At 46.6% G+C, this 27,679-nt stretch overlaps 1 protein-coding gene across 6 annotated transcripts in view; it reads left to right on the forward strand.

Moving 5' to 3' along the window:
- The window catches only part of LOC119966976 (dynein heavy chain 8, axonemal-like), a 1,648,910-nt gene that overhangs the window by 1,187,027 nt on the left and 434,204 nt on the right, over positions 1-27,679 (forward strand). For all 6 annotated transcript variants that reach the window (XM_038798944.1, XM_038798946.1, XM_038798947.1 and 3 more), the window contains 2 exons: positions 1,051-1,292; positions 17,305-17,445. In XM_038798944.1, the coding sequence (XP_038654872.1) occupies positions 1,051-1,292; positions 17,305-17,445 (383 nt within the window). The remainder of the gene's footprint in view (positions 1-1,050; positions 1,293-17,304; positions 17,446-27,679) is intronic.

The following is a 27,679-nucleotide window of genomic DNA, read 5'->3' on the forward strand; positions in this document are numbered from 1 at the left end:
AAAGTGAACTCGCTCCCCTGCCCCCAACATAGCCATGGAGCCCCCGTTCACCTCACAGCCATGGAGGATACACCCCTGCAAGCTTTGGGGTGAGCCCTCCTCCCCCAGTGGAGAAAGGTAACCATTCTGGCACTGCTCCTAGTAAGTGCCCACCTCATAGCCCACATCAGTGTCCTTGGCAGTGCCCCATGACACTGTCCCTTAGCACTACCAGGGGGTAAAGCCCAGCTTCGGTCCTCAACCTCAGGCCCTCCAGGCACCTCTGCACCACCGGCGGGGTCATCACAACTGGTTTTTGTTTTTGAAACCAGTAATGATTTGCGCTAGCGTGATGTCACGCCACCAGGGCGGAGGGGGTACCATTACACGGAGTGGAAGGTATGGCATAAAGCTGTTTAATTAACTTAAAATTAATGTAAATTTGGATCACATCACCAGTGGGGAGTGGCGTCGAGCTCAAACCAAAATTTCACCAGCACAAATCTCATTCTGACCCTCTCGTGAGAGTTAGTGGCTTTTACAGAATTTCAGTGCCTTTGATCTTTTAAAAGTCAATTCAAAGAAGTTCAATATGTATTTGACCAGCTGATGAAATGAAAAATGAAAATGAAATCAAAATGAAAATCACTTATTGTCACGAGTAGGCTTCAATGAAGTTACTGTGAAAAGCCCCTAGTCGCCACATTCTGGCGCCTGTTCGGGGAGGCTGGTACAGAAATTGAACCGTGCTGCTGGCCTGCCTTGGTCTGCTTTAAAAGCCAGTGATTTAGCCCAGTGTGCTAAACCAGCCCCTGGTTTGATTAAAGTTTGATATTCCACATGCACACACGTCATCATGACAATTGACAGAAGTAAGATTAGTGAACTTGGTCAAATGAAGAAATTAAGTTCAATGTAAAGTAATGTAACTAAATGTGATTACCGATATTTGTTGTGAAACATTCCAAAATCTCACTGGGATCCAATGATTTAGTGTGCAAATGAATAACATCAGAACCAACTTATTGATCATTAATGTTTTTGTGTGTTTTTATACAATTTGGCTTGTAGGTGATAATATCTGGATAATTCTGGATGGCCCGGTGGATGCTATTTGGATAGAAAATTTAAATTCCGTCCTGGATGACAACAAGACATTAACTTTGGCTAATGGTGACCGTATTCCCATGGCTCCATCCTGCAAGCTACTGTTTGAAGTACACAACATTGAGAATGCATCTCCAGCCACCGTGTCCAGAATGGGCATGGTCTACATCAGCTCTTCTGCTCTCAGCTGGAAGCCAATTTTAAAGGTAAGAGCTTTAGCACAGAAGAAGAAGATGCTATAGATTCTCAAGAAGTATCTGGAATGCTTCTGGAGAGGAATGCAGTATAAATGAGGTGAAACAGATTCTAAAAAGAGAAGGGCAGGGATCATTCCTAATCTGTGTTGTAAAATGTGCCACAGACAAAAATACATTTTGAGGTAAAAACAGAAAAGGCTGAAAGCACTGAGCAAACCAAGCAACAACTGTTGGAGAGAGAAAGCAAGTTAATGGGGAGGATTTTAACCCCTTAAGGTGGGAGGAAGATAGTCAGTGGGAGTGGAGAATTTTAAATTGTTGGAAATGCAAAAGTGGACCCTTACACACCAAAAGTTGATACTCTGGGATATGTGGCTGTGTAACCTGCTCTGGCTGATGGTTATGGAATACAAAGGGTGGAATGTTATGGCCTATTTTGCCAGTCGGGCTTTCCAGTTCCATTGACATCAACGGACCGCATGAATGATGTGCCGCATTTTACAGTCTTGCACGATGGAGCTGTACAGTGGTTAGCACTGTTGCTTCACAGCGCCAGGGACCCAGGTACGATTCCCGGCTGGGGTCACTGTCTGTGCGGAGTCTGCACATTCTCCCCGTGTCTGCGTGGGTTTCCTCCAGGTGCTCCGGTTTCCTCCAACAAGTCCCGAAGGACATACTTGTTAGGTAAATTGGACATTCTGAATTCTACCTCTGTGTACCTGAACGGGTGCCGGAATGTGGTAACTAGGGGATTTTCACAGTGATTTCAGTGTTAATGTAATCCTACTTGTGACACTAATGATGGAACCATCAATTTACCAGTCACGTGTTTCTGATATGAATATAGGCTTTAATCTACTTACTACAGAGCCAGCCTGTTACCCGTTGATGAACTCTCAGTGAACTGCAGGCTGACTCTGGACAAGGGTATTTATACAGCAGCACTAGGCGGAGGAGTCGTGGGCGGAGCCAAGGATGGAGCCCTGTACAAGCTCCTAAGCATTCCCAGAGCTACTCCCCCTAGTGGTCGGATAACGCTACTGCGCTTACAAAGATATAGTGTGAATTATCATGTTACATTCACCCCCTGCAAAAACATCAAGTCCGGCGGGGGTGGTGGTCTACAACGTCGGTTTGTCCGGTGGTCGAATTGTCCGCTGTGATCTGCGGAGCACCGGGGTTGCAGCCTCTTGCAGTGGCTGGATGGGTGTTGTGTGCTGGGGTACGATGGCGGACTCCAGGGAGGGTTGTATCCGAGCTTCATACTCTCCTGGTTCGACCAGGGACTGGGGGCGCTGGGGGCTGGCCGGCGCGGGTGCGTGGAACTGGTGGAGCGGTCTCGGGAGCGCGAGGGGGCGGCAGCATGGGGTGTAGGATGAGAGGTCCTTCTGTGGGGGTAGAGGGGGTGCTGGATCCGGCGGGCGCCAGATCCCGGAGGAATACCATGTCCTGACGGCAGTCAGGGAACTCGACGAATACGTACTGGGGTTGGAGTGGAGCAGGCGCACCTTTTCAACAAGGGGGTCGGTTTTGTGTGCCCTAACATGTTTCCTCAGAAGTACGGGGCCCGGTGTCCTCAGCCATGCCGGAAGTGAGACCCCCGTGGTAGTGCCCCTGTAAAAAATGAAGAGCCTCTCGTGAGGGGTCTGATTGGTCGCTGTGCACAAAAGGGACCTAATAGCGTGAAGCGCGTCTGGGAGGACTTCCTGCCACTGGGAGACTTGGAGCTTTCTGGACCGGAGGGTCAGTAGGACGTTCTTCCAGACCGTCGCGTTCTCCCTCTCCACCTGCCCGTTCCCCCTGGGGTTGTAGCTGGTAGTCCTGCTCGAGGCAATGCCCTTGTCGAGCAGATACTGACGCAGCTCGTCGCTCATGAAGGACGAACCCCGGTCGCTGTGTACGTAGCTGGGGAAACCAAACAGGGTGAAGTTTCTATGCAGGGCCCTAATGACTGTGGGAGGTCATGTCGGGGCACGGGATAGCGAATGGGAAACGGGAGAACTCGTCTACGACGTTTAAAAAGTAAACGTTCTTGTTAGTTGAGGGGAGTGGCCCTGTGAAATCAATCGCGAAGCGTTCAAAGGGCCTAGAAGCCTTGACCAGGTGGGCCCTGTCTGGTCTATAGAAGTGCGGTTTGCACTCCGCACAGATCAGGCAGTCCCTGGTGACCGCTTTTACCTCCTCGTTGGAGACAGGCAGGTTTCGGGCCCTGATGTAGTGGACGAGCCGGGTGACCTCCGGGTGGCAGAGGTCATTGTGGATGACTTTCAATCGGCCAATCTGGCGCATGTCCCGCGGGATAGGGCATCCGGAGGCTCGTTGAGCTTCCCGGGTCGATACTTAATGTCATAATTGTAGGTGGAGAGTTCGATCCTCCACCTCAGAATTTTGTTGTTTTTAATTTTGCCCCTTTGCGAGTTGTCGAACATGAAGGCAACCGATCTTTGGTCGGTGATGAGAGTGAACCTCCTACCTGCGCGGTAATGCCTCCAGTAACGGATAGCCTCCACAATGGCTTGTGCTTCTTTCTCGACTGAGGAGTGTCGGAGTTCTGAAGCGGAGAGGGTACGGGAGAAAAATGCAACTGGTCTCCCTGCCTGATTTAAAGTGGCTGCAAGAGCTACCTCTGAGGCGTCGCTCTCTACCTGAAATGGAGTGGATTCATCCACCGCCCGCATGAGCACTTTGGCGATGTCCTCCTTGATGCCGTCGAAGGCCTGGCGCGCCTCAGCTGACAGGGGAAATTGTGTGGCCCTAAAGAGTGGGCGGGCTTTGTCCGCATATTGAGGGACCCACTGGGCGTAGTAGGAAAAGAAACCCAAGCACAATTTGAGGGCCTTGGGGCAATGGGGGAGGGGGAGTTCTAAGAGGCTGCGCATACGGTCCGGGTCTGGGCCCAGGACTCCGTTTTCCACGACATAGCCGAGGATGGCCAGTCTGTTTGTGCAGAAAACGCATTTCTCCTTGTTATACGTGAGATTCAGTTTCTGTGCCGTCTGGAGAAAACGGTGGAGGTTGGCGTCGTGGTCCTGCTGGTCATAGCCGCAGATGGTGACATTGTCCAAGTACGGAAACGTGGCCCGCAGCCCGTACTGGTCCACCATTCAGTCCATTGCTCGTTGGAACACCGGGACCCCGAAAGGGACCCGGAGGAAATGGAAGAGGCGGCCATCGGCCTCGAATGCCGTGTAGTGGCGGTCCTCCGGGCGGATTGGGAGCTGGTGGTATGCAGACTTCAGATCCACCGTGGAAAAGAGCCGGTACTGGGCGATCTGGTTTACCATGACTGCAATCCTGGGGAGGGGATACGCGTCGAGGAGCGTAAATCTATTTATGGTCTGACTATAGTCGACAACCATGCGGAATTTTTCCCCGATCTTAACGACCACCACCTGAGCTCTCCAGGGACTATTGCTGGCCTCTATAACCCCTCACTGAGAATCCTTCAGACCTCTGCTCTGATAAATACCCTATCCTGCAGGCTATACCACCTGCTACGAGTGGCTATGGGTTTACAGTCCTTTGTGAGATTGACGAAGAGAGGAGGGGGGGACTCGCAGCGTAGCGAGGCTGCTTATAGTGAGTGGGGGCAGGGGCCCGCCGAAGCTGAGGGTGAGGCTCTTGAGGTTACATTGAAAGTCTAGGCCTAATAAGAGTGGCGCGCAGAGGTCGGGCAAAGCATAGAGTTTGAACTTTGAGTGGCTAGCGCCTTGGATTGTGGCGGTGCGCCCCTGGATCTGGACCGAATGGGAGCCTGGAGCGAGCGAGATAGTTTGCTGCACGGGGAAAACGGGGAGCAAACAGCGTCTTACCAGGTCTGGATGTATGAAGCTCTCAGTGCTCCCGGAGTCAAAAGACCATAAGAACTAGGAGCAGGAGTAAGCCATCTGGCCCCTCGTGCCTGCTCCGCCATTCAATGAGATCATGGTTGATCTTTTGTGGACTCAGCTCCACTTTCCTGCCCAAACACCATTACCCTTAATCCCTTTTTTCTTCAAAAAACTATCTATCTTTACCTTAAAAACATTTAATGAAGGAGCCTCAACTGCTTCACTGGGCAAGGAATTCCATAGATTCACAACCCTTTGGGTGAAGAAGTTCCTCCTAAACTCAGTCCTAAATCTACTTCCCCTTATTTTGAGGCTATGCCCCCGAGTTCTGCTTTCACCCGCCAGTGGAAACAACCTGCCCGCATCTATCCTATCTATTCCCTTCATAATTTTAAATGTTTTGATAAGATCCCCCCCCATCCTTCTAAATTCCAACGAGTACAGTCCCAGTCTACTCAACCTCTCCTCGTAATCCAACCCCTTCAGCTCTGGGATTAACCTCGTGAATCTCCTCTGCACACCCTCCAATGCCAGTACGTCCTTTCTCAAGTAAGGAGACCAAAACTGAACACAATACTCCAGGTGTGGCCTCACTAACACCTTATACAATTGCAGCATAACCTCCCTAGTCTTAAACTCCATCCCTCTAGCAATGGATTGGATTGGATTTGTTTATTGTCACGTGTACCGAGGTACAGTGAAAAGTATTTTTCTGCAAGCAGCTCAACAGATCATTCAGTACATGGGAAGAAAAGGGAATTAAACAGAATTCAAGAAAATACATGAGAATACATAATAGGGCAACACAATATATACAATGTACTACATAAGCATTGGCATCGGATGAAGCAGACATGGGTGTAGTGTTAATGAGGTCAGTCCATAAGAGGGTCATTTAGGAGTCTGGTGACAGTGGGGAAGAAGCTGTTTTTGAGTCTGTTCGTGCGTGTTCTCAGACTTCTGAATCTCCTGCCCGATGGAAGAAGTTGGAAAAGTGAGTAAGCCGGGTGGGAGGGATCCTTGATTATGCTGCCCGCTTTCCCCCGGCAGCGGGAGGTGTAGATTGAGTCCATGGATGGGAGGCAGGTTTGTGTGATGGACTGGGCAGTATTCACGACTCTCTGAAGTTCCTTGCGGTCCTGGGCCGAGCAGTTGCCATACCAGGCTGTGATGCAGCCCGATAGGATGCTCTCTATAGTGCATCTGTAAAAATACGTAAGGGTTAATGTGGACATGCCGAATTTCCTTAGTTTCCTGAGGAAGTATTGGCGCTGTTGTGCTTTCTTGGTGATAGCGTCGATGTGAGTGGACCAGGATAGATTTTTGGTGATGTGCGCCCCTAGGAATTTGAAACTGCTCACCATCTCTACCTCGGCTCCGTTGATGCTGACAGGGGTGTGTACGGTACTTTGCTTCCTGAAGTCGATGACCAGCTCTTTAGTTTTGCTGGCATTGAGGGAGAGATTGTTGTCGCTGCACCACTCCACTAGGTTCTCTATCTCCCTCCTGTATTCGGACTCGTCATTATTCGAGATCCGGCCCACTATGGTCGTATCGTCAGCAAACTTGTAGATGGAGTTGGAACCAAGTTTTGCCATGCAGTCGTGTGTGTACAGGGAGTAGAGTAGGGGGCTAAGTACGCAGCTTTGCGGGGCACCGGTATTGAGGACTATTGTGGAGGAGCTGTTGGTGTTCATTCTTACTGACTGTGGTCTGTTGGTCAGAAAGTCAAGGATCCAGTTGCAGAGTGGAGAGCCAAGTCCTAGGTTTTGGAGCTTTGATATGAGCTTGACTGGGATTATGGTGTTGAAGGCGGAGCTGTAGTCAATAAATAGGAGTCTGATGTAGGAGTCCTGGTTTTCGAGATGCTCTAGGGATGAGTGTAGGGCCAGGGAAACGGCGTCTGATGTGGACCGGTTGCGACGGTATGCGAATTGAAGTGGGTCAAGGCGTTCTGGGAGTATGGAGGTGATGCGCTTCATAATCAGCCTCTCGAAGCACTTCATTACAACTGACGTCAGGGCCACCGGGCGGTAGTCATTGAGGCACGTTGCCTGGTTCCTCTTTGGTACCGGTATGATGGTGGTCTTCTTGAAGCAGGTGGGGACCTCGGAGTGGAGTAGGGATAGGTTAAAGATGTCTGTGAATACCTCTGCCAGCTGGTATGCGCAGGCTCTGAGTGCGCAGGCTCTATTTCCAATGAAGGACAAAATTCCATTTGCCTTCTTAATCACCTGTGCACCTGTAAACCAAACTTCTGTGACTCATGCACTAGCACACCCAGGTCTCTCTGCACAGCAGCATGCTTTAATATTTTATTGTTTAAATAATAATCCCGTTTGCTGTTATTCCTACCAAAGTGGATAACCTCACATTTGTCAACATTGTATTCCATTTGCCAAACCCCAGCCCATTCACTTAACCTATCCAAATCCCTCTGCAGACTTCCAGTATCCTCTGCACTTTTCGCTTTACCACTCATCTTAGTGTCATCTGCAAACTTGGACACATTGCCCTTGGTCCCCAACTCCAAATCATCAATGTAGATTGTGAACAATTGTGGGCCCAACACGGATCCCTGAGGGACACCACTATCTACTGATCGCCAACCAGAGAAGCACCCATTAATCCCCACTCTTTGCTTTCTATTAATTAACCAATCCTCTATCCATGCTACTACTTTACCCTTAATGCCATGCATCTTGATCTTATGCAGCAGTCTTTTGTGTGGCACCTTGTCACAAGCTTTCTGGAAATCCAGATATACCACATCCATTGGCTCCCCGTTATCCACTGCACTGGTAATGTCCTCAAAAAATTCCACTAAATTAGTTAGGCATGACCTGCCCTTTATGAACCCATGCTGCGTCTGCCCAATGGGACAATTTCTATCCAGATGCCTCGCTATTTCTTCCTTGATGATAGATTCCAGCATCTTCCCTACTACCGACGTTAAGCTCACTGGACTATAATTTCCTGCTCTCTGCCTACCTCCTTTTTTAAACAGTGGTGTCACGTTTGCTAATTTCCAATCCACTAGGACCACCCCAGAGTCTAGTGAATTTTGGTAAATCATCATTAGTGCATCTGCAATTTCCCTAGCCATCTCTTTTAGCACTCTGGGATGAATTCCATCAGGGCCAGGAGACTTGTCTACCTTTAGCCCCATTAGCTTGCCCATCACTACCTCCTTAGTGATAACAATCCTCTCAAGGTCCTCACCTGTCATAGCCTCATTTCTATCAGTCGCTGGCATGTTATTTGTGTCTTCCACTGTGAAGACCGACCCAAAAAACCTGTTCAGTTCCTCAGCCATTTCCTCATCTCCCATTATTAAAACTCCCTTATAAGACCATAAGACATAGGAGTGGAAGTAAGACCATTCGGCCCATCGAGCCCACTCCGCCATTCAATCATGGCTGATGGGCATTTCAACTCCACCTACCAGCATTCTCCCCGTAGCCCTTAATTCCTTGCGACATCAAGAATTTATCTATCTCTGCCTTGAAGCCATTTAGCGTCCCGGCCTCCACTGCACTCCGCGGCAATGAATTCCACAGGCCCACCACTCTCTGGCTGAAGAAATGTCTCCGCATTTCTGTTCTGAATTTACCCCCTCTAATTCTAAGTCTGTGCCCACGGGTCCTCGTCTCCTCGCCTAACGGAAACAGTTTCTTTGCGTCCACCCTTTCTAAGCCATGTATTATCTTGTAAGTTTCTATTAGATCTCCCCTTAACCTTCTAAACTCCAATGAATGCAATCCCAGGATCCTCAGCCGTTCATCATATGTTAGACCCACCATTCCAGGGATCATCCGTGTGAATCTCCGCTGGACACTCTCCAGTGCCAGTATGTCCTTCCTGAGATGTGGGGCCCAAAACTGGACACAGTACTCCAAATGGGGCCTAACCAGAGCCTTATAAAGGCTCAGTAGCACATCGCTGCTTTTATATTCCAACCCTCTTGAGATAAATGACAACATTGCATTCGCTTTCTTAATCACAGATTCAACCTGCATGTTTACCTTTAGGGAATCCTCGACTAGCACTCCCAGATCCCTTTGTACTTTGGCATTATGAATTTTCTCACCGTTTAGAAAGTAGTCTATGCTTGGATTCTTTTTTCCAAAGTGCAAGACCTCACATTTTCTCACGTTGAATTGCATCAGCCATTTCCTGCACCACTCTCCCAAACTGTCTAGATCCTTCTGCAGCCTCCCCACTTCCTCAGCACTACCTGCCTGACCACCTAACTTTGTATCATCGGCAAACTTCGCTAGAATGCCCCCAGTCCCTTCATCCAGATCATTAATATATATGGTGAACAGCTGCGGCCCCAATACTGAACCCTGTGGGACACCGCTGGTCACTGGCTGCCATTCCGAAAAAGAACCTTTTATCCCAACTCTCTGCCTTCTGTCAGACAGCCAATCCTCAACCCATGCCAGTAGCTCACCTCGAACACCATGGGCCCTCACCTTACTCAGCAGCCTCCTGTGTGGCACCTTATCAAAGGCCTTTTGGAAATCCAGATAGACCACATCCACTGGGTTTCCCTGGTCTAACCTACTTGTCACCTCCTCAAAGAATTCTAACAGGTTCGTCAGGCACGACCTCCCCTTACTAAATCCATGTTGACTTGTTCTAATCCAACCCTGCTCTTCCAAGAATTTAGAAATCTCATCCTTAACGATCGATTCCAGAATTTTACCAACAACCGAGGTTAGGCTAATTGGCCTATAATTTTCCATCTTTTGTCTTGATCCTTTCTTGAACAAGGGGGTTACAACAGCGATCTTCCAATCGTCCGGAACTTTCCCTGACTCCAGTGATTTTTGAAAGATCTCAACCAACGCTTCCGCTATTTCTTCAGCCACCTCTCTCAGAACTCTAGGGTGTAGCCCATCGGGGCCAGGAGATTTGTCAATTTTAAGACCTTTTAGCTTTTTTAGCACCATCTCTTTTGTAATGGCAACCATACTCAACTCAGCCCCCTGACCCTCTATAATTTTTGGGATATTACTCATGTCTTCCACTGTGAAGACAGACGCAAAGTACTTATTAAGTTCTCCAGCCATTTCCTCGTCTCCCATCACTAGCCTTCCGGAATCAGTTTGAATTGGCCCAATGTCTACTTTGGCCTGTTGTTTGTTTCTTATGTATTGAAAGAAACTTTTACTATCATTTCTTATATTACTGGCTAGCCTGCCTTCATATTTGATCCTCTCCTTCCTTATTTGTCTCTTTGTTAACCTCTGTTTGTTTTTGTAGCCTTCCCAATCTTCTGATTTCCCAGTGCTTTTGGCCATTTTATAGGATCTCTCTTTTTCTTTGATACATTTCCTGACCTCCTTTGTCAGCCATGGCTGTCTAATCCCTCCCCGGATAATCTTTCTTTTCTTGGGGATGAACCTCTGTACAGTGTCCTCAATTATGCATACAAACTCCTGCCATTTTTGCTCTACTGTCTTCCCCACTAGGGTCTGCTTCCAGTCGATTTTCGCCAGTTCCTCTCTCATGCCCTCGTAATTACCTTTATTTAACTGTAACACCATTACATCTGATTTTGCCTTCTCTCTTTCAAACTGCAGACTGAACTCAACCATATTATGATCGCTGCTTCCTAAGTGTTCCCTTACTTTAAGATCTTTTATAAAGTCTGGTTCATTACATAGCACTAGATCCAGAATAGCCTGCTCCCTTGTGGGCTCCATGACAAGCTGTTCCAAAAAGCCATCTTGTAAGCATTCCATGAATTCCTTTTCTTTGGATCCACTGGCTACGTTATTTACCCAATCCACCTGCATATTGAAATCCCCCATGATCACCGTGACCTTGCCTTTCTGACATGCCTTTTCTATTTCCCGATACATGTTGGGGAGGGTTTAAACTAACGTGGCAGGGGGATGGGAACCAATGCTGGAAGTTGGAAGGTAGTAAAACAGGGACAGAAACAAAAGGAAGTAAGGGGCAAAGTGCAAGGCAGAGAAGACATAGTCAGAAATCCATAAGGGCGACAGTACAAGGTACAGTGACTGAGGGGAGCACAGTGAATAGGCCCAGTAATAACAAAAGGAATAAAACTGGAGATGTTAAGATTCAAAACAGAGGTAAAAAAACCAACATAAGTGTACTTTACCTGAATGCTCGTAGTATTCGGAATAAAGTAAATGAGTTGGTGGCACAAATCATCGTAAATGACTATGATTTAGTGACCATTACTGAAACATGGTTAAAGGATGGTCACGACTGGGAGTTAAATATCCGAGGGTATCAAACTATTCGGAAGGACAGAGTGGATGGTAAGGGAGGTGGTGTTGCTCTGTTATTTAAGGATGACATCCGGGCAATAGTAAGGGATGACATCGGTGCTATGGAGGATAAGGTTGAATCCATTTGGGTGGAAATCAGGAATAGTAAGGCGAAAAAGTCACTGATAGGAGTAGTCTATCGGCCACCAAATAGTAACGAGATGGTGGGGCAGGCAATAAACAAAGAAATAACTGATGCATGTAGAAATGGTACAGCAGTTATCATGGGAGATTTTAATCTACATGTCGATTGGTTTAACCAGGTCGGTCAAGGCAACCGTGAGGAGGAGTTTATAGAATGTATCCGCGATAGTTTCCTAGAACAGTATGTAATGGAACCTACGAGGGAACAAGCGGTCCTAGATCTTGTCCTGTGTAATGAGACAGGATTGATTCATGATCTCATAGTTAGGGATCCTCTCGGAAGGAGCGATCACAATATGGTGGAATTTAAAATACAGATGGAGGGTGAGAAAGTAAAATCAAATACTAGTGTTTTGTGTTTAAACAAAGGAGATTTCAAGGGGATGAGAGAAGAACTAGCTAAGGTAGACTGGGAGCTAAGACTTTATGGTGGAACAGTTGAGGAACAGTGGAGAACCTTCCAAGCGATTTTTCACAGTGCTCAGCAAAGGTTTATACCAACAAAAAGGAAGGACGGAAGAAAGAGGGAAAATCGACCGTGGATATCTAAGGAAATAAGGGAGAGTATCAAATTGAAGGAAAAAGCATATAAAGTGGCAAAGATTGCTGGGAGATTAGAGGACTGGGAAATCTTTAGGGGGCAACAGAAAGCTACTAAAAAAGCTATAAAGAAGAGTAAGATAGAGTATGAGAGTAAACTTGCTCAGAATATAAAAACAGACAGTAAAAGTTTTTACAAATATATAAAACAAAAAAGAGTGGCTATGGTAAATATTGGTCCTTTAAAGGATGAGAAGGGAGTTTTAAAAATGGGAGAAGAGGAAATGGCTGTGAAACTGAACAGTTTTTTTGGGTCGGTCTTCACAGTGGAAGACACAAATAACATGCCAGTGACTGATAGAAATGAGGTTATGACAGGTGATGACCTTGAGAGGATTGTTATCATTAAGGAGGTAGTGATGGGCAAACTAATGGGGCTAAAGGTAGACAAGTCTCCTGGCCCTGATGGAATGCATCCCAGAGTGCTAAAAGAGATGGCCAGGGAAATTGCAGATGCACTAGTGATGATTTACCAAAATTCACTAGACTCTGGGGTGGTCCCGGTGGATTGGAAATTAGCAAACGTGACACCACTGTTTAAAAAAAGAGGTAGGCAGAGAGCAGGAAATTATAGACCAGTGAGCTTAACATCGGTAGTAGGGAAGATGCTGGAATCTATCATCAAGGAAGAAATAGCGAGGCATCTGGATAGAAATTGTCCCATTGGGCAGACGCAGCATGGGTTCATAAAGGGCAGGTCATGCCTAACTAATTTAGTGGAATTTTTTGTGGACATTACCAGTGCAGTGGATAACGGGGAGCCAATGGATGCGGTATGTCTGGATTTCCAGAAAGCTTTTGACAAGGTGCCACACAAAAGGCTACTGCATAAGATCAAGATTCATGGCATTAAGGGTAAATTAGTAGCATGGATAGAGGATTGGTTAATTAATAGAAAGCAAAGAGTGGGGATTAATGGGTGCTTCTCTGGTTGGCGATCAGTAGATAGTGGTGTCCCTCAGGGATCCGTGTTGGGCCCACAATTGTTCACAATCTACATAGATGATTTGGAGTTGGGGACCAAGGGCAATGTGTCCAAGTTTGCAGATGACACTAAGATGAGTGGTAAAGCGAAAAGTGCAGAGGATACTGGAAGTCTGCACAGGGATTTGGATAGGTTAAGTGAATGGGCTAGGGTCTGGCAAATGGAATACAATGTTGACAAATGCGAGGTTATCCATTTTGGTAGGAATAACAGCAAACGGGATTATTATTTAAACAATAAAATATTAAAGTATGCTGCTTTGCAGAGAGACCTGGGTGTGCTAGTGTATGAGTCACAGAAAGTTGGTTTACAGGTGCAACAGGTGATTAAGAAGGCAAATGGAATTTTGTTCTTCATTGCTAGAGGGATGGAGTTTAAGACTAGGGAGGTTATGTTGCAATTGTATAAGGTGTTAATGAGGCCACACCTGGAGTAGTGTGTTCAGTTTTGGTCTCCTTACTTGAGAAAGGACGTACTGGCACTGGAGGATGTGCAGAGGAGATTAACAAGGTTAATCCCAGAGCTGAAGGGGTTGGATTATGAGGAGAGGTTGAGTAGACTGGGACTGTACTCGTTTTAGAAGGATGAGGGGGGATCTTATCGAAACATTTAAAATTATGAAGGGAATAGATAGGATATATGCGGGCAGGTTGTTTCCACTGGCGGGTGGAAGCAGAACTAGGGGGCATAGCCTCAAAATAAGGGGAAGTAGATTTCGGACTGAGTTTAGGAGGAACTTCTTCACCCAAAGGGTTGTGAATCTATGGAATTCCTTGCCCAGTGAAGCAGTTGAGGCTCCTTCATTAAATGTTTTTAAGGTAAAGATAGATAGTTTTTTGAAGAAAAAGGGGATTAAGGGTTATGGTGTTCGGGCCGGAAAGTGGAGCTGAGTCCAAAAAAGATCAGCCATGATCTCATTGAATGGTGGAGCAGGCTCGAGGGACCAGATGGCCTACTCCTGCTCCTAGTTCTTATGTTCTTATGAAATCGGGTAAGGCCTCAAAGCCAGATGGCTTCCTGGCAGGGTTTTATAAGGAATTAATAATAATAATCTTTATTACCACAAGTAGGCTTACATTAATACTGCAATGATGTTACTGTGAAAATTTCCTAGTCGCCACATTCCGGCACTTGTTCAGGTATACGGAGGGAGAGTTCAGAATGTCCAAATTACCTAACAACACGTCTTTTGGGATTTGTTGGAAGAATCCAGAGCACCCGGTGGAAACCCACGCAGACACGGGGAGAACGTGCAGACTCCACACAGACAGTGACCCAAGCCGGGAATCAAACCTGGGACCTTGGAGTTGTGAAGCAACAGTGCTAACTACTGTGCTACCGTGTTGCCCACCGCTACTGTGTTGCCCACAGCATGGGGTTTGCGACGGGATTGGCACCTCACTTGCTGGGGCGCCACAGAAGGGGAAATCTGCTGGAGATATTGACACAGGTGTCGATTACACTGATCCAGAAGAAGGTGAAAGACCTGTTGGAGTGTGGGTCATTCGCTGTTAAACACGGATGTGAAAGTGCAGCCACGTTAGTGGTGGGGAGGATGGAGAGGTCTACCAGGGTGATCACTGAGGACCAAACTGGTTTTGTTAAGGGCACGCAGCTCTCCAGTAATATTAGGAGGCTGTTAAATTATGATTGTGACCTTGTCAGCAGGGTGGTCTCTATGGATGCGGGGAAGGCTTTTGTTCGGGTGGAGTGGAGGTACCTGCTCAAGACCTTGGGAAGGTTTGGGTTTGGCCCGAAGTTTGTGGTGTGGGTGCGTCTGTTATATATGTGGCCCCAGTGGCGAATGTACGGATAAATGAGATGAGTTCACAGAATTTTGGGTTGCACGGTGCAACGAGGCAGGGGTGTCTGCTGTGGCCACTGGCGATTGAACCCTTGGCAGTGACCTTTAGGGAATCAATGGAGTGGCAGGAGATCATGAGGAAGTGTTGGGAACACCGGGTGTCGCTGTATGCAGATAACTTGTTACTATTTGTGCCGGACCCGCTGGAGAGTAAGGGGAGTGAAGTGAACTCTGTATGTGTTAATACATGTTTAGTTAAGTAATGTAAGTACAGACAGATGATCACTAGATGGCAAAACTAACAGGAGCTTATAAGGAGTTTCCCGCTCTTCCTTCATTTAGTGTGTGTGGAGAATAGCTATCGTGAAGAGATGATCAGATCAGAATGTCGAGTATTATCATAATTGTTAGTTTAATCTAATCTTACTTGTTTTATTTAACCAGTCAAGGTATTAAAGTGAAAGAACTCATGAGCATATGATTATATTACTCAATAAATAATTTGACATCATCTGGAAGACTTCGACTGTTTGTCATCAGAATTCAATACAACTCGGCAAGACAAAAGAGTAATATTTATATTACAATTCGGTAATATAACAGGGAGGAGTATGGACATACTGGAGAGGTTTGGAGCCTGTTCGGGTTATAAGTTAAATGGTGTGAAGAACGAGGTGTTCCCAGTGAATGCAACGGGTTGCAGAACAAACCTGGGGCGTTGCCATTTAGGATAGCCAGTGATAGGTTCAGATATTTGGGGATCCAGGTGACGGGGGAGTGGCCGATGATTCACTGCACCTGACATTGGCGGGAGGATACAGGTTTTTCAGATGAATATGCTGCCGAGATTCCTGTTTGTGTTGCAGACCCTCCCATTCTTTATCACTAAGACTTTCTTCCGGAAATTGGCGGCAGTGATTTCAGAGTTTTATGGGCTGGGAAGGTGTTAAGGGTAAAGAGGGCCCTGATTTAGAGGCAGAAAAAGGTGATGTAGGAAACTGGGCAGCCAACTTGTGGATTGCAAGGTACATCAAACGATGAGATAATTACCAGAGGGGAGGCAGTGGTTTGGTGGTATTGTCACTGGACTAGTTAACCAGAGACCCAGGGTAATGATCTGGAGACCCAGGTTCAAATCTCACCACTGCAAATGTGGCATTTAAATTCAATAAAAATGATGACCATGAAACAAACCATTGTCAATTGTTGTACACAACTCATCTGGTTTAGGGAAGGAAATCTGCTGTCCTTACCTGGTCAAGGCTTAAATGTGACTCCAGACCCACAGCAATGTGGTTGACTCTTATCTGACCCCTCAAGGGCAATTAAGGATTGGCAATAAATGCCCACGTCCCATGAACAAATAAAAAAAAGATAATCTTTACATTGCAGCTTGGACACCCTGATTAGATTTTAAACATGCAAGTTATTTAACCTGGCCATTCCATTTTAACATTGGACTGCTGGCAGGCCCAGAGGGATTCGGGTGAAAGCAGAAGAATGGCGATGAGAAAGATATCAACCATGGCAGAGCAGACTCGATGGGCTGAATGGCCTAATTCTGCTCCTTTGTCTTCTGGTCTAAAAAAGTACTGACAAGCCTGAGATTTGGGATGATTTAGAAACCAAAGGGCTACAAAAGCAGATTTTTAAAAATTGAATAAACTAGCCAGAAATATAAAAACGGATTTTAAGAGCGTTTTCAGTTTATGATATCATAGAATTTTATCATAGAATTTACAGTGCAGAAGGAGGCCATTCAGCCCATCGAGTCTGCACCGGCTCTTGGAAAGAGCACCCTACCCAAGGTCAACACCTCCCCCTATCCCAATAACCCAGTAACCCCACCCAACACTAAGGGCAATTTTGGACACTCAGGGCAATTTATCATGGCCAATCCACCTAACCTGCATATCTTTGGACTGTGGGAGGAAACCGGAGCACCCAGAGGAAACCCACGCACACACGGGGAGGATGTGCAGACTCCGCACAGACAGTGACCCAAGCCGGAATCGAACCTGGGACCCTGGAGCTGTGAAGACATTGTGCTATCCACAATGCTACCATGCTGCCCTAAGAGGAAAGAGGAGCTAATGTAAATGTTCCCTGTCGGAGAGTAAAAAAAGGGGCTTAAGATGAAGGAGAAAGGTCACGGTCGGAGGTTGGTGATCTGAATGTTGAGTCCGAAGGGCTATAGTGACTCAACATTGTGTTTAACAACTTTTTCCTGTGACCCTTCTCCTCCACTTTAAAAACCTTTTTTTGAAACAAAATGACTTGTCAAATCGAAGCATGAATTCTCTCTCTTCCCTCAATATTATGAAATGTTCTCTTTATGGTCTTTCAGGCTTGGTTAAACAGATGTACGCCTTGGGAGGCTGAAATCCTACAAGACTTATATGACAAAGCCTTTGAAGATTGTTACGAATACATGAAGGTGAACCTTAATCCAGTAATGGAGCTGCTCGAGTGTAACTACATCATGCAGGTTGGAAACATTTTGACTAAAATACCTTTTAATTTAATCAGGTATTAAATGAATACTTTGGACTGTCTTTACAAAGGAGGCAGTTACCACCCAGGTCATGGTGATAGACAAGGAAGTTCAACCCACAAGGTGGCGCCGATGCATGGCTACTCTCTGCGAGCTCTCCCTAACAGATCCACTTTTTACTTATCTTACAATCGTTTTTCTTTTATTTCCTTTTCTGTTCATGTACTTAATGATCTGTTGAGCTACTCGCAGGAAAATACTTTTCACTGTGCCTTGGTACACCTGACAATAAACCAAATCCAAACAAAATCCAACTCCGTAGAAGGGTTCAAAATTGATAAGGAGGAAGTGTTGAACAGACTGTCGGTACTGGAAGTGCACAAAATATCAGATTAGATGAGATACATCCAAGGGTATTGAAGGAAGAGAGAATGGAAATTGCAGGGGCACTGGCCATAATTGTCCATTCTTCTCTCGGATAAGGAGATGTTCCAGAGGACTGGAGAATTGCAAATGTTACGCCTATGTTGAAAAACATTTAGAAGGATAGCCCCAACAATGACAGGCCAGTCAGTTTAATATCATTGATGGGCAAGCTTCCAGAAAGAACTATTCAGGATAGAATTAGTAGTTCCATGTTTAGTAAATTCAGCATGGATTTCTAAAGGGGAAATCATGGGCTGGATTCTCGTGTCTCCGACGCTGAAATCGCGTTCGGCAATCGACCAGAGAAGGGGGGGGGGGGGCGCGGTGCGCTTTTGCGATGCTCCGCTCCCTCCAAAACGGCGTATTCGAGGAGTACACCGCACTCCGTCCGACGGCCTCAGGATGTTGATGTATGGTCTGAGCAGTTGGGAACCCGGCGTAGCGGCCACGGACTGTGTCCTGCGCCGCCACAGGCGGCTGGGAGCCATGCCTGAGAGGCTTCCGCGAGGGCTGGGGGGACTGGTAGGGGGTGGCTAGGGGTTGTCCTGTAGGGCAGTATTTGGCAGGTCGGGTCTGCTCACGGCCGGCGTCATGTTGGACAGCGCGACCACTGCAGGTCATTGCCGTGTGCATGCCCGGCCTTGGATCCAGCCATTCTCCGACCTTTTTTGGCATGGGAGCCAGGAGTTTTACCCAGTGCGGCTGCTAGCCCCTCATTGGTCGCAGAATCGGTGTGGGGCTGGCGCCGATTTTGGCATTATAAAACGCCACAATTCCCACGCCGGTGTCGGTACTTAGCCACAAAATCAGAGACTCCAGCCCTTGGAGCTTTTAGAGGTGGTGTCATGTGAGAGTACCTTTAAGAAATGGATGTTTAAGCAATGTACCTTTAAGAAATGGAGGAGCTCATATCACTGAAGTGATGTCAGAGGGTGGGGGGAGCTGAGCTGAGCTCACTTCTGCTTTTGTTTCAGTTTGAGAGCGAGCAGCTGAAAAGTGCCTTGCTGGTTTGCTGTGAGCTGTTTGAAAGGAGAAAGCCAGTTTTGAGGAAAAGAGCTTGGGTGTGTCTGTGTTTGCAGTGAGCTGGATCTGCCGTGATCTCTGCCATGAAAGACTATCTCTGAATCATTTGGGTGATTTAAACTCATAATAGTAATGTCTTTAACCTGATGTGTTTCTGTTTAAAGGTGTTAAGTCTCTTGGATGTTTAAAGGAACAACTGAAGGATTATTTAGTGTTGTATTATTTTCGGGGTTATCTTTGAAGTTAGGGATGTTAAGTGATCCAATGTTTATTTAAATGGTTAAGTTGAGTTCATGGAATAAACATTGTTTTGTGTTCAAAAACCCACATGTCTATAATTGTAATACCACACCTGGAGAACAAGCCGTGTGCTGAAAAAGCAACAATACATTAAAGGGAGAGGTTGGTTGAACTCCATGATACATTTTGGGGTTCTGAAAATGCCGTTCCCATAACAGTGGTAACAGAAAGGGTCAATGAGGATAATTCTGTTGATGTGGTGGACATGGACTTTCAGATGAATTCGATACAGTGCCACACAATAGACTTGTGAGAAAAGATAGCTCCATTATGGATTAAAAGACAGTAGCAATGTGGATACTGAACTGGCTGAGTAATAGGAAGCAGAGAGCAATGGTCAATGGAAATTATTTGGACTGGAGGAAGGTTTGTAATAGTATTCCCGTGTTCGGTATTGGGACCCTTGCTTTACCTGATATATGTTAATGATCTAGATCTTTGTGTGCAGGAGACAATTTCAATGTTGCAGATGATACGGAAAGTACTGTAAACTGTAAAAAGGACATACACAAGTCGGTGGAGTTGGCAGATAGGTGGCAGATGAAGTTTAATGTGGAAAAGTATGAAATGATGCATTGTGGTAGAAAGTATATGGAGAGACAATAGAAAATAAGGGGTAAAATTCTTAAACGGGTGCAGGAGCAGAGGAATCTGGGTATATAAGTAAATCAATCATTGAAGGTGGCATGGCAGGTGGAGAGGGTAGTTAATAAAACCTATTATATTCTGGGCTTTATTAATAGGGACATGGAGTACAACAACATGGAGGTTATGCTGAATTTATACAAGGCACTAGTTAGAAATAAGCTGGAATATTGTGTACAATCCTGGGCTGTTCCGTAATTTGATGAAGATGTTCAACATCTTGAGGCTGCTGGAGAGAGTAGATAAGGAAAAACAATTCTTGCTCGTAAAAAGGTCACGAACAAGAGGGTGCAGATTTAAACAGATTTACAAAAGAAGCAAATGTGATGAGAGACAAAAACCTATTCACATAATGAATGGTTTGGGCCTGGAATGCACTTTCTGGAGGTGTAGTGGAGACAGGTTCACTGGAGACATTCAAGAAGGCATTGGACGATTGTTTAAATAGAAACAACGAACAGGGATACAGGGAAAAGGTGGTGGAATGGTACCAAATCAGAAGGTTGTTTGGATAAATGAATGGGACTGAAAGTTGTTACATCCTCGAGACCTCATATTATGGATCCCAGATTGTTGGAAGAAGTTCCTTTAAAGATAGTGGATCCGTTATTGATAATCTTTCAAAATCCTATAGATTCTGGAGTAGTTTCTGAAGATTCGAATGTAGCAAATATCACCCCACTATTTAAGAAAGGAGGAAGATTGAAAATGGAGAACTAAAGACTTGTTCACCTGATATCAGTCGTAGAGTAAATGTGAGAATCTATAATGAAGATTGTGATAAATATGCACTTCGATGGTCATCATCATCTGATCGGACATATTCAGCATTGATTTACAAATGGGGAATCATATTTGATTAACTTTAAGTATTTTTAAGATGTTATCAACAAAATTGTTAAAGGCGAGTTGAAACCACAAGAATTTGGTTTGCAAATTAAAAGCCTATGGGATAGAAAGTGACATACTGGCATGGATTAAGGATTGGCAAATGGGCAGAAAACAGAGAGTAGGAAAAACAGGTAATTCTTGTGTTGGCAAAAGGCAGCACGGTGGCACAGTGGTTTGCACTGCTGCCTCACGGCGCCGAGGTCCCAGGTTCGATCCCGGCCCTAGGTCACTGTCTGTGACGAGTTTGCACATCCTCCCCGTGTTTGAATGGATTTCACCCCCACAACCAAAAGATGTGCAGGTTAAGTGGATTGGCCACACTAAATTGCCCCTTAATTGGAAAAAATGAATCAGGGTACTCAAAATTTTTTTTAAAAGAGAAAAAAAATTCTTGTGTTGGCAAGCTGCGGCAAGGATCAGAACTTTGGCTCCAGCTGTTCATAGTATATATCAATGATTTGGATGTGGGGACCAAATGTAATATTTCCAAGTTTGTTAATGTTGTGAGGAAGATGTAAAGCAGCGACAGGAGGATTTGGACAGAGTGAGTCGGCAAGGATTTGGCAGATAGAATATTATGTGGAAAAATGTGAGGTTATCCACTGTTTTTGAAAACTCACCACTATTCTTAGAATTCCCCCTATACCAAAAAGGGTCGATATTCTAAATGGTGAACAGGGATTCTCACTCCCTGACTCCGATGCAGGCTTCGGTGGGTGTCATTCAGGTCAAACTATATTTTCAAGTTATCCCCCGGTATAACCCATACCTTCACCAAAGATTTTATCTACTTACCACTTAGTAGCATCGATGTCCTGGGTCCCGCATTGTTAAGTAAGTAACGTAGACTTTCAGGAATAAACCACTTTTTCAGGTTAAGTTAAGTTATTTTATTATTATATTTTTTCTTTTAAAAGCTGCAAACACTTTCTTTACAGAAAGATAAAAAGATCTTGCTTCTGGATCCTGCTGGTTGGTTGAAGGGACCTTCAGGCCCACCTTGACACTCAATCTTCTTTAAATTCTGGTCATTTTGGGATGTATTCTCTGGTTAGCTCTGTTGCTGTGTCTTGTTGATCCATGTACAGAGCTATAAGAGCTAACTTTGCTAGCTATCTCTAAGCTGACTCTGACTCCTGTTTAAATTCTAGTCTTCCTTAGATGTATAACTGTTTAAACTCGGCTGCTTGCCTTGTCTTTCCCATGACCGAGCTCCCTCTCTTTCTCTCTCTCTCTCTCTGAGTTCTCCTCCCCTTCTCTCCTGTTGCTGTTTATTTTTCTGTTGCTGCTCCCTTAGTTTATATTCTCTTGAAGAGTTATGCTAAATTGCCCGTAGTGTCCTGTAAGGTTAGGGGGGGTTGTTGGGTTACGGGTATAGGGTGGATATGTGGGTTTGAGTAGGGCGATCATTGCTCAGCACAACATCGAGGGCCGAAGGGCCTGTTCTGTGCTGTACTGTTATGTTTATAGGATCTTTTCTGTTACTTTGCTTTTTCTCATGTTCCTTGGGTTTTATCATCAGACCTTCATATTTCAAATGACATATTTCGCATTTTTCTTTACAGTCGGCGTCAACACTTAGTTTCAGAAACGGAGAATCCTGTCGAGCCTTTCTGCGGAAAAACTGAGAGAAGAGAGAATGGGTCTTCTCTCTAAGCTGCCAGGAGTCAAACTGAAAACTAACTGAGAATCCTGTAACAGTGAAAACATTCAATCATGATCAGATCCGATCACCTCATGTTACCGGGCAGAGCACAGCCTTGTGGATCAATTCATTGGCCATCAGCCAAATCAATCAAACTGAGTTTCAGCCAATCTCTGTCATTGATGCTGGACAATCTACAACTCCAGTATGAACCGGCACAGACTATTTCATTTCCTGCTGCTGAAATCCTCTGCTTGAATTAAAGGCACAAGCCACTGCTTTCTTCTGCTTTGAGTCATAGAGTCACAGAGATATACAGCATGGAAACAGACCCTCCGGCCTAACATGTCCATGCTGCCCAGTTTTTACCACAAGCTAGTCCCAATTGCCCACAATTGGCCCCTATCCCTCTATACCCAGATAACTGTCTATGTACTTTTTAAAAGACAAAATTGTACCCGCCTCTACTACTGCCTCTGGCAGCTCATTCCAGACACTCAACACTCTGTGGGGAAAAACTGCCCCTCTGGACCCTTTTGTATCTCTCCCCTCTCACCTCATCTATGCCCCTCATTATTTTATATACCTCTAAAAGATCACTCCGAAGCCTCTTACGCTCTCGGAAAAAAAGTCCGAGTCTATCCAGCCTCTCCTCATAACTCAAACCATCAAGTCTTTCTGGTTTAATAATATCCATTCTATAATAGGGTGACCAGAACTATACACAGTATTCCAAGTGTGGTCTTGCTAATGCATTTTACAACTTCAACATGATGTCTTGTATTCAATGTTCTGACCAATGAAACCAAGCATGCTGAATGTCTTCTTCATCACCCTGTCCACCTATGACTTCACTTTCAAGGAACTATGAACCTGGACTCCGAGATCTCTTCATTCTATAATACCCTACACCCTGACACCCTACCATTAACTGAGTAGGTCCTCCCCTGATTCGATCACCTCACATTTATCCAAATTAAACTCCATCTGCCATTCATCGCCCACTGGCCCAATTGATCAAGATCCCGTTGCAATCCTAGATAACCTTCTTCACTATCCACTACGCCACCAATCTTGGTGTCATCTGCAAACTTACTAACCAAGCCTTCTAAATTCTCATCCAAATCATTAATATAAATAACAAATAACAGTGGACCCAGCACTGATCCCTGAGGCACACCGCTGGTAACAGGCCTCCAGTTTGAATGAATGATACAAGCTGCCTTAAAGATACATGTCCATAAATTATCTATTGATCAAAAATGTATCGCCCAGAATAAAAGAAAAGGAAAATAAGGGAATAAACAGGAAGGACCCTGACAACAGGAGACATACAGCCCCACTAGAAACCAAGGGAGATACAGGATGAGGCCACGAAAATGTTGGTAAAATTATGCACACCCTTGCACACTGTGTCACCGGTCACCAGACTGATTCCAGGGATGGCGGGACTGTCATATGAGGAGAGATTGACAAGGTTGGGATTGTTCTCGCTGGAGTTCAGAAGCATGAGTGGGGGATCTCATAGAGACTTATAAAATTCTAACAGGACTAGACAGGGTAGATGCAGGGAAGATGTTCCCAATGGTGGGTGTGTCCAGAACCAGGGGTCACAGTCTGAGGATTCAGGGTAAATCATTTCGGACAGAGATGAGGAGACATTTCTTTACCCAAAGAATGGTGAGCCTGTGGAATTCATTACCCCATAAACATTGAATATATTCAAAATGCAGCTAGATGTAGCACTTGGGGCGAATTGGATCAAAGGATCTCTCAAGGATTTCAATGATCAAAGCAGGCGGCACTATCACTTGCACCATACCATCTCTCCGCTGCCCAGGCGATGCACAGGGTGGGGGAGACAATGTGACTCGTTAAGCCACCCCCAACTCTTCATGACTAGCATCAAGACAAGGATGATATAGGACCAGCAATTGGTGGGCCCAATTGACCCCTGACTTGAAGGTCATATTCTGAATCTGATGCATCCCAGCCTCCAAATCAAGATTACTAAAGTTTGGCAGCCAATTTTTGAACTCAGGAACTTGCCTCTCACCTCTCACCAAGGACGGAGCCCACAAATACACCTTGCCTGGCCCATACCTCTCAAACCCAGCAGGATAATGACACACCATGCAGTAGGATCTTGACAACATGGTAGCGGATCTTCACCAGGGAAAGTGCTCTTTTGAGTTGAAGAACTGTCTCATGCGCTTCCAACACTCTCCCAAAAGTCCCTCGCAAATCTTCAAAGTGAACTCTAACGGCCTGCACTGCAGAGCTACGATCTTCAACCAAGATAACAGTTTCAATGGCGGCCATCATCCATGTGCACACAGCATTGCCAAAGCAAGAGCTTTGGCAAAGCTAGAGTTGCCAGCAGCAACTATGCCACTGTGAGCTGGGCCCCACCCAAGCCTACTGCGAGCCGGGCCTATGGCCATCTAAAATGGCCTCCGTCATAGAGTGATGGGAAATGTGGTCAAGCTGGGACACACAAGCTGCAGTTTGCAAATAGACAAACTGCAGCCCAGATTTTATGCAGAAACTCACACCTGCAAAAGTGCCATTAAAAGGCAATTAAAGGAACAATAGGACAATCTTGTCCATCACATCATGGACTGGTTTAGCAGGGGCTGGTTTAGCTCACTGAGCTAAATCGCTGGCTTTTAAAGTAGACCAAGCAGGCCAGCAGCACGGTTCGATTCCCGTACCAGCCTACCCGGACAGGCGCTGGAATGTGGCGACTAGGGGCTTTTCACAGTAACTTCATTGAAGCCTACTCGTGGTAATAAGCGATTTTCATTTTCATTTCATCTCCCAGACAAAGCGGCACCAAGTCCTTGCTCGGAGCCCTCCCAGGATTGGCCACTGAGTGCCCACCCCAAAAGCGATGTGGCAGCCCCTAATTGGATGTGACCAATCAGAGCGTGGAGCCCTGATCAATTGATTGACAGCGATCCAGAGACCGCCCACAAAAGGGGCAGGGGGAAACTCAAGCCGGTTAAAAAGGTATTGCGGGCATGCATTCTTTCTCTTTTGGACTGGTCATCCGCCTGACCTCCGACTGCAGCACAGCTACCAACATCAGCCAAGCCAAGCGACATCCATCGAAGGATGACAATCGGACACAGACGACCTACAAGAACTCCAGCTGCCAGAAGTTAGGAAACAGATAACGCCATATCTACTCTATATCTATCGGTCACCTGGAAGTTCAGTTAAGGTTGTTTAAGTGTGTAGTAATAGTCCTAGTGTACATGAACGTGTGATTATTTTAGTAAATAACCTTGTGTCTAATAAATAAACTCTGATTGAACCAAAACATAGAACATAGAACAGTACAGCACAGAACAGGCCCTTCGGCCCTCGATGTTGTGCCGAGCAATGATCACCCTACTCAAACCCACGTATCCACCCTATACCCGTAACCCAACAACCCCCCCTTAACCTTACTTTTAAGGACACTACGGGAAATTTAACATGGCCAATCCACCTAACCCGCACATCTTTGGACTGTGGGAGGAAACCGGAGCACCCGGAGGAAACCCACGCACACACGGGGAGGATGTGCAGACTCCACACAGACAGTGACCCAGCCGGGAATCGAACCTGGGACCCTGGAGCTGTGAAGCATTTATGCTAACCACCATGCTACCGTGCTGCCCCTTAAACTTGTGTGATTATTTGTCCACCATATGGGTTAAAACATACACTGTGGTTCGAAAAGAGCAACATTTTCTTGCGATCCTAGTCACGAAGGCTGGTGGATCACAGAGGCCCCACTCCAGCCTACTGCGAGCTGGGCTCCATCACAGCCCAATGCGAGCTGGGCCCCACCCCAGCCCACTGCGAGCTGGGCTCCATCACAGCCCACTGCGAGCTGGGCCCCACCCCAGCCCACTGCGAGCTGGGCTCCATTACAGCCCACTGCGAGCTGGGCCCCACCCCAGCCCACTGCGAGCTGGGCTCCATCACAGCCCAATGCGAGCTGGGCCCCACCCCAGCCCACTGCGAGCTGGGCTCCATCACAGGCCCACTGCGAGCTGGGCCCCACCCCAGCCCACTGCGAGCTGGGCTCCATCACAGCCCAATGCGAGCTGGGCCCCACCCCAGCCCACTGCGAGCTGGGCTCCATCACAGCCCACTGCGAGCTGGGCCCCACCCCAGCCCACTGCGAGCTGGGCTCCATCACAGCCCACTGCGAGCTGGGCCCCACCCCAGCCCACTGCGAGCTGGGCTCCATTACAGCCCACTGCGAGCTGGGCCCCACCCCAGCCCACTGCGAGCTGGGCTCCATCACAGCCCAATGCGAGCTGGGCCCCACCCCAGCCCACTGCGAGCTGGGCTCCATCACAGCCCACTGCGAGCTGGGCCCCACCCCAGCCCACTGCGAGCTGGGCTCCATCACAGCCCAATGCGAGCTGGGCCCCACCCCAGCCCACTGCGAGCTGGGCTCCATCACAGCCCACTGCGAGCTGGGCCCCACCCCAGCCTACTGCGAGCTGGGCTCCATCCCAGCCCACTCTGACTGTCACAAACAAACAAGGATTTTTACTATTTATCTTGGCTCTTCTTCGCAAAACACCAATCAGGATTCTCCAGGGACATGGTGTATGCCAGGTTACCCAAGAGAAAGCAATTATGAAATGTGCACCAGAATAAAATAAAGGATCAAAAGATGAACAGAGCCAGATCTCGCAAAATGGAACTGCTACCATGCTCACATCACGTGACTGCCCAATTTCTTCATTTCTGATTGTAATTGTATTTTAGCTAATTCAATTTCCGCACTATTGGAAATACTTGGGGCAGAATTCTCCGGTCCGTTAGCCGTGCTTTCTGCCGCGGTATACCCTTGCCGGCAGTGGGATTCTCTTTTCCCAAAGTCGGCCAAAGGGATTTTCCATTGTGGTCACCCCACACCGTCAGGAAACCTGCCGGCCTGGGTGGACTGCCAGCGAACTGGAGGGTCCTGTCGACAGTACAGTGGCTTCAGAGCGCCAGGGTCCCAGGTTCGATTTGCGGCTTGTGTCACTATCTGTGTGGAGTCTGCACGTTTTCTCTGTGTGTGTGTGTGTTTCCTCTGGGCACTCCGGTTTCCTCCCTCAGTCCAAAGATGTGCAGGTTAGGTGGATTGGCCAAGGTAAATTTCCCTTAGTGTTCAAAAAGGTTAGGTAGTGTTACTGGGTTATGGGGATAGGGTGGAGGTGTGGTCTTAAGTAGGGTGCTCTTTCCAAGGGCCGGTGCATACTCGATGGGCCGAATGGCCTTCTTCTGCATTGTAAATTCCATGAC

This window comes from Scyliorhinus canicula, chromosome 6 (genome assembly GCF_902713615.1).
Source record: "Scyliorhinus canicula chromosome 6, sScyCan1.1, whole genome shotgun sequence".
In the NCBI taxonomy this organism is placed as follows: domain Eukaryota; kingdom Metazoa; phylum Chordata; class Chondrichthyes; order Carcharhiniformes; family Scyliorhinidae; genus Scyliorhinus; species Scyliorhinus canicula.